This window comes from Hypanus sabinus, chromosome 30 (genome assembly GCF_030144855.1).
Source record: "Hypanus sabinus isolate sHypSab1 chromosome 30, sHypSab1.hap1, whole genome shotgun sequence".
Taxonomy (NCBI): domain Eukaryota; kingdom Metazoa; phylum Chordata; class Chondrichthyes; order Myliobatiformes; family Dasyatidae; genus Hypanus; species Hypanus sabinus.
The window spans coordinates 34153717-34161312 of NC_082735.1; the positions used below are offsets into that span (position 1 = coordinate 34153717).

The 7596-nt window shown below is 45.8% G+C and overlaps 1 protein-coding gene across 1 annotated transcript; it reads right to left on the minus strand.

Moving 5' to 3' along the window:
- Positions 1-4746: 4746 nt before the first annotated feature.
- LOC132383545 (TMF-regulated nuclear protein 1-like) lies at positions 4747-5390 on the minus strand. Its single transcript, XM_059954666.1, has one exon. It carries the CDS (start codon positions 5307-5309, stop codon positions 4872-4874), a length of 438 nt encoding a protein of 145 aa, XP_059810649.1. The 5' UTR covers positions 5310-5390; the 3' UTR covers positions 4747-4871.
- Between the last annotated feature and the right edge of the window lie 2206 nt (positions 5391-7596).

A 7596-nucleotide genomic window follows, 5' to 3' on the forward strand; every position in this document is an offset into this window, starting at 1 on the left:
TACATGCTTTTATGCATTGAGTTGCTGCCACATGATTAACTGATTAGATATTTGCATTAATGAGCAGGTGTACAAATAAGCAAAGGAGGATTATAATACTTTGAGAGATGTGATCAGCAAAGGGTTGAGGCATCACTATAGTGATGAAACAGGCAGATAATGATCTAACAAATTGTTTTACATAGAAATCTACAGCACATTACAGGCCCTTCAGCCCACAATGTTGTGCCAAACATGTAACCTCCTCTTATATTACTGACTTGCTTACCTTCATATTTCATCTTTTCTCTCTGTGGCTTTTTTAGTTGCTTTCTTTTGGTTTTTAAAAACTTTCCACTAAACTCTTTAGCTTTTATGCTGTCTTTGCCTTCCCTTGTCAGTCACAGTTGCTTCAACTTTCCTTTAGAATACTTCATCTTCCAAGTTGCTCCCAGAAGCACCAGCCATTGCTGTTCTGCCATCATCCCTGCTAGTGTCACCTTCCAATCAACTTTGGCCAGCTCCTCTTGTGCCTCTGTAATTCTGATACATCCAATTTTAGCTTCTCCTTCTTAAACTGTATGGTGAATTCTATTATATTATGATCATCACACTTAAGGGCTCCTTTACTTTAAGCTCTCTAATCAAATCTGGGTCATTACATAACAGCCAATCCAAATTTGCCATTCTTCAGTAGGTTAAACACAAGCTGCTCCAAAAAGGCATTCTACAAATTCCTTCCCTTGGGATCCAGCACCATGTTCAAGGATCAACTTCAAGAACTTATTGCCAGTGGTTTCTGCAGAATATGCAATAACTACAACAATAAATGAATATCTAGGTGTGTAGACTGCAACTCAGATGTCTTAAATATCACATTGCCATCTATATGGAGCCAGGAATATAATCCATCAAGCAAATCAGAGTACTAAGACCGCAAGAACTCCCACTCAGACAATAAATTCCGGGTGCCAGCCACCCTCTCAGTGGAATACATTCTTGATCGAATTCCCTTTAAAGCTCTTGCCCATAACTTTCAACTATACTGTTTTAAAATACATTTGCCAATGGGAAAAAAATTTGCTACCACTTTATTGAGATACAGCATGGAATAGGCCCTTCCAGCCCTTTGAGCCACGCTGCACAGCACCCTACTGACTTAACCCTAGCCTAATCATGGAACAATTTACAATGGCCAATTAACCTACCAACCGATATAGTGGGAGAAAACCGGAGCACCCGAAGGAAACTTACACGTTCACAGGGTGAACTTACAAACTCCTTACTCTGATGGGAAATAAACCCAGGTTGCTGGTCCTGTAAAGTGTTGTGCTAACCACCACACTACTATGTTTATGCCCTCACAATTTTGGACACTTCCACAGTATTTTTCCTTATGTTTTTGAACTACTTATTTATATATACACTTAATTGTATTTTTGTAATTTTTATTACGTAATACAATGTACTGCTACCACAAAACAACAAATTTTGCGGCACATACCAGTGATATTAACATAGAAACAGAAAACCTACAGCACATTACAGTCCCTTCGGCCCACAAAGCTGTGCCAAACATGTCCCTACCTTAGAACTACCGAGGCTTTATCCAGAGCCCTCTGTTTTTCTAAGCTCCATGTATCCATCCGGGAGTCTCTGAAAAGCCCCTATTGTTTCCACCTCCACCACTGCTGCCGGCAGCCCATTCCATGCACTCAGCACTCTCTGCATAAAAAAAACTTACCCCTGACACATCCTCTGTACCTACTTCCAACCACCTATGCCCTTTCATGCTAGCCATTTCAGCCCTGGGGAAAAGCCTCTGACTATCCACACAATTACTGCCTCTCTTTATTTTGTACACCTCTATCAGGTCACCTCTTATCCTCCATTGCTCCAAGGAGAAAAGGCCAAGTTCACTCAACCTATTCTCATAAGGCATGCTCCCCAATCCAAATCACATCCTTGTAAATCTCCTCTGAACCCTTTCCATGGTTTCCACGTCCTTCCTGTAGTGAGAATTGAGCAGAGTACTTTAAGTGGGGTTTGACCAAGGTCCTGTATAGCTGTAACATAAGTCTTAAACTCAATCCCACAATTGATGAAGGCCAATGCACCATATGCCTTCTTAACCAGAGTCAACCTGTGTAGCAGCTTTGAGTGTCCTATGGACTTGGACCCCAAGATCCCTCTGATCCTCCACACTGCCAAGAGACTTATCATTAATGCTATATTCTGTCATCATATTTGACCTACCAAAATGAACCACCTCACACTTATCTGGGTTGAACGCCATCTGCCACTTCTCAGCCCAGTTTTGCATCCTATCAATGACCCGCTGTGACAACCCTCCACACTATCCACAACACTTCCAACCTTTGTGTCATCAGCAAATTTACTAACCCATCCCTCCACTTCCTCATCCAGGTCATTTATAAAAATCACGAAGAGTAGGGGTCCCAGAACAGATCCCTGAGGCATGCCACTGGTGACCGACTTGGATGCAGAATATGACCCATCTACAACCACTCTTTGCCTTCTGTGGGCAAGCCAGTTCTGGATCCACAAAGCAATGTCCCTTTGGATCCCATGCCTCCTTACTTTCACACATAGGGTACCTTATCAAATGCCTTGCTAAAATCCATATACACTACGTCTATGGCTCTACCTTCATCAATGCGTTTAGTCACATCCTCAAAAAATTCAATCAGGCTCGTAAGGCACGACCTGCCTTTGACAAAGCTATTCCTAATCATATCATGCCTCTCGGGATCTTTTCCATTAACCTGATTCGGATACTCGTCTCTCAGTTTTCCCTTAGCCTAATCCACTTCAAGAAAAACAAACCCAACCTATCGCTTTTCTCTCAAAACCAAGGCACTACCTCCCAGGCAATGTCATCTCTTCATCAAGTTCTTTCACATTTCACAGTTAATGTAGAATCCATGATAAAAATCATTCAGTGTTCCATGGTGCAGCTTAATATAAACTGCACTCTGGATCAGGGTTAATTAAAATTTGTTAAGTCAATTAATTGGAACTTTGTAGATTTGCACAGACAGATAGGTAAAGAATAGTACTGAAGTGATTTCATGTTTGAAAGCATATGTTAGCTTGAGAAGCTGTTTGGGACACCAGCATTTCCTGAAATGACAGATCAGGCAATCAACATAAGGAAGATTTTACAGACCAATGCCTGGAGGTTAAAGAAAATCAGCCGCAATTAAGTATTATTTCCAGAAGGTGCACAGAAATTGTGCATACTATAAGGGAAAACTTGAAACTGCAGTTTGCACAGGATGCTAATGAGTTTACTTCAGCATCTTAAGTAGTACAGTGCTTAGACACTTGGATGGAAAAGTAGAGTTATACATGCTTAACAAACACATACAAATTGCTGGAGAACTCAGCAGATCTGTGGAGGGGAATAAACACCAAATCCTGACGAAGGATCTCAGCCTCCACAGAAGCTGCTTGACCCGATGGGTTCCTTCAGCACTGTGTGCGAGAAAGGCTCAGTATTTCCAGAATCTCTCCTGTTTATCAGACAGGCTTAATGCAGGCAACACCTCTTTCATGGGCACTAGACTCTCCGCCATCGAGGACCTCTTTAAAAGGCAGCATTCACCGTGGATGACTCCTTCCGGGACACTACCTCACTATTTTGCTCTCTTTTTGCACTTTACGTGCTACAATTGAGTAATTTTTGCATATTCCCCTGTCAGTAGTCACAGACGAATTATTTCATGACATGGGTCAGTAAACCTGATAATGATACGATAAAGTACGTCTGTCTGAAAAGTGTAGATAGATATCATGGCAGACGTGGATGAGGTGTGTTTAGGTCCCATTTATATCATTCAGCTCTTACAATCATGGCTTGTGGCAACTGGTATTGTATAAAAGGACATAGAGAGACTTGGCTCCATTTCTAAGGTATTTCACAAGTATATACTTGAATCCTAAACGTTATGATTTATTGAGATACAGCATGGCATAGGTCCTAAATTCCAGCTCTTTTAGCCACACCGCCCAGCAACGCGATGTAACCCTAGCCTGATCACGGGGCAATTTACAGTGGCCAATCAACCTACCCACCGGTAGGTCTTTGGAGGGTGGGAGGCAGCAGGAGCACCTGGAGGCAACCCACACGTTCCCCCAGAAACTTGGGTCTCTTCAAGCTGCAACCCCCCCCCCCCCCCCCATTTAACCCTAGCCTGATCGCGGGGGCAATTTACAGTGGCCAATCAACCTACCCACCGGTAGGTCTTTGGAGTGTGGGAGGAAACCCTCGCATTCCACCGGGTGGGGAACATACAGTACAAACTCCTAAACAGGACCCCGGCGGAAACTGAAAGCGGGTCGCCCGTATTGAAAAGCGTTGTGCTCAGCGTTACACTACCGTGCCGCCTGTTTGAAGGTACAGGTGTTTGAAACCAGTTGAAAAATTGTAAATAAGATCAGGACACCGCAAAGATACTAGACTACGTCAGCCAGATCTTAAGGCGACGGGGAATCGACTCGTGACCAGCAAGTGATTAATTTGGAAAAACAGCATTATGCAGGTGGCGAGAGAAGCTACTTTGAACCCCACAGGGAAAAGGCATTAAAGCTGGCAAGAAAAAATGTAGGTAACTGGGGAGGAATGCACCGCCTCGATCTCCAATTCAATCCCCTACCCCTCCATGATACGTTCTAACCAGCTCCAAATTCACATATTATCTACCTCTTACCATCACTCTTAAAGATCGCACATCCCAAGTTAGACAGAGACAAACGCTCCCTCAAAGTCATTGCGTTAAATACATTTATTTCGATTTGATTTACATTCTGAATGTCGATAAGATTCGGGGGAGCATAGCTCAATGCCACAGATCGCAGCCGCCGGTCCTTCATTTACTGGCCCAGGGGACACAGCCGCGGAGCCGTAAGGCGGCGGCGATCAGGAAGGGCGTCCGGTGTCCCCTACATTTCAGGCGGGATTTGATGCTCTGGCTGCGGGCGACGAGTCCAACCTCTCCCTGCTGAGCTCTAAGTCGGATCCGATTAACCAGTTCCCCGTGCTCCACCGCCTCCTGCTCGGCCCGCACCAACATATCGTGCAGCTGCTGCAGGCTGACCTCCAGCTCCCGGACCCGGCGCTGCCGGCGCTCCAACTCCAGCAGTCTCCGCCGGGCTTCTGCGAACTCCACGCTGCTGCTCGGAGTCACAGCCCGGGACACCGCTTCGCCCTCCGGACCCTCGCCATCCTTCTCCGGCTTCACAACATTCGCGTCTGGGCTCATCCGTGCGGCTGCTTTCGCTGCCACCTTATCCCGGAGCTTCACCATAGCGGAACCGGCTGCAGGGCTCCGACTCCGGAGGGAGCTGGCGCAGATCGCGCTATGGGGGTGGAGGTGTCGCAGAGTGGGCGGGGCTGCTACTTGACAGGCATGAATGGAGTGGGCGGGACTTTGCGTGTGATTGGCAGGAGCTGGATGGGCGGGGTTAGTATATGATGGACATGGATGGAGTGGGCGGGACGTGTATAATTGGCAGGAGTGGCATGGGCGGGGCCAGTACAGGGTGGGCGTGGCTCACTGAGGATGTGTAGTCCACACATTTTAGTATACAGTACTGTACTGTAGATTGTAGAATCATTTCGGCTCAGGGTATAGCGGTGTTGATCATAGGCCTCAAATTAATAGTTTCCGGGGAATTTTACACGTACACGAGACAAATCAGTATCAGTACAGAACTCGTAATGGATGAAAATATCTTGATTCTTGGTGCCGAGGACTTGATTTGGGAGCAGACCAGAAAGTCGCTCACTAACACAACATCTTCGACACCAACTTGAATCCCAGATCCTCGGCAACTTCCACATCCTCTCTAATATATGAACTTAAAGTAATTTTCTCCCGGGTTGGAAATCTCCAGCCCTAGAGGGCACGCTTCTGGGGTGAGAGGGGGAACATTCAAAGGAGATGTTCGAGGCAAACTTTCTTACACAGAGAGAGTGGGTGTGTGGAATGCGCCGCCTGGCCTGGCGTTGGAGGTAAATAGGGTAAAAGCATTTTAATAGCTATCAGATATGTCAATGAATGGAGAGAGATTAACGTTGGGTACGCAAAAGAGATTAGTTTAGCTACATGTTTAATTAGTGTGACACTGTTTCATTCTGTCCTATGTTCTATTGCCAGGCCGTCTCTTCAATGCTTATTGTCACATTGCCCTTCTGGGGCAGATAACAAATATTATACAACAGCAACAGTATCAGCAGCAGCCATTCTTCAGACATGAACATGGATTGTAAATTAAATTTAAATTGCAGCCCTGAACAATAATATTCCTGGAGCTGGGGACACCAGTTGATTACAAACCAGACAATTCTGATTAGCACTATCTGGGTGTCTGGAGTGCGGGTGGGAAGAAGGACGTGTATGAAAACTATATGTAACTCAAAGGAAGCATTGTGGATACATTGTAACTATAGAATTGTCCTGCTGTTACCTTTGATCTGTAGCTTATAAAATGTCATGTGATATTGGGTTGAACAGGTCTGTTCCTCCGACAGGGTCTCATTGTGTTGAATAAAACTTGCTTCAGGGTCTGTCCAGCACTTTACAACTGCTGCAGTTTATTATTCCACTATGGTGGTCATCTGTAGGACCAGACGGAGAACTGAAGATGCTGCAGGTGTATGTAGACAAGTGGGTAAGCAGGAACAAAGCAGATGCATTCTAATGTGGAAAAGATGTTGAGGTTATCCACTTTGCCCAAAGCAGATCGTTTTTTAGTGGTGAGGGATTGGTTGGTATTGATTTTCAATGGGACTTGGGTGTCTCCGACAACCAACATGCATGTGCAGTAAACAGGTAGGGAAGCCAACAGTATGTTGACCTTTGTAACGAGGAGGTTTAAGTATGAAAGTAAAGATGTCTTGCTGAAATTTTATAAGGTCGTAGTGAAACTGCACCAGGAGTATTGAGTATATTTTGGTCCTTTTTACCTAAATAGGTTATTCAAGGTACTGTGGCGGCTCATTTCCTAGCGTATGCGAACCGACTCACAATTAGATAGCCTACGGGGGTTTGCGAGCACAGAGCTTTGGAGCCTCTTCGCCATGGGGGGCCGGTTGACAGAGGCTTAAAAGTGAGGCTGAAGTTTTCGAATAAAGTTTTTTCCTTCGACTGCAGTTACCGACTCCGTGTCGTAATTTTAGCGCTGCTGGTAGCACACCGCTACAATTGGTGACCCCGACGGTCCAAACGATTTTTGGACCAGAAATGACCGACGCCGCCTCTGTTCATGCGGTTTCGTTGAAACTGCCGGGTTTCTGGACACAGCGCCCGGACCTATGGTTCCAGCAAGCCGAAGCCCAATTCCACGTTCGCCAGATCACCTCAGAAGACACCCGCTACTACTACGTGGTGGGCTCCCTCGACCAGGACACAGCAGCCCAGGTCGCGGAGTTCGTACAGTCGCCCCCGGCAGACGGCAAGTACACGGAATTCAAAGCCCTGCTCCTCGGGACTTTCGGACTCTCACGGCGCGAGCGGGCTGCCCGTTTACTGCACCTGGATGGCTTGGGCGACAGACCTCCATCGGCTTTAATGAACGAGATGTTGTCTCTGG

Bases quoted from the DNA above. Each gene is read 5' to 3' on its own strand.
- LOC132383545 (XM_059954666.1), bottom strand. From the start codon at position 5,309: ATGGTGAAGCTCCGGGATAAGGTGGCAGCGAAAGCAGCCGCACGGATG.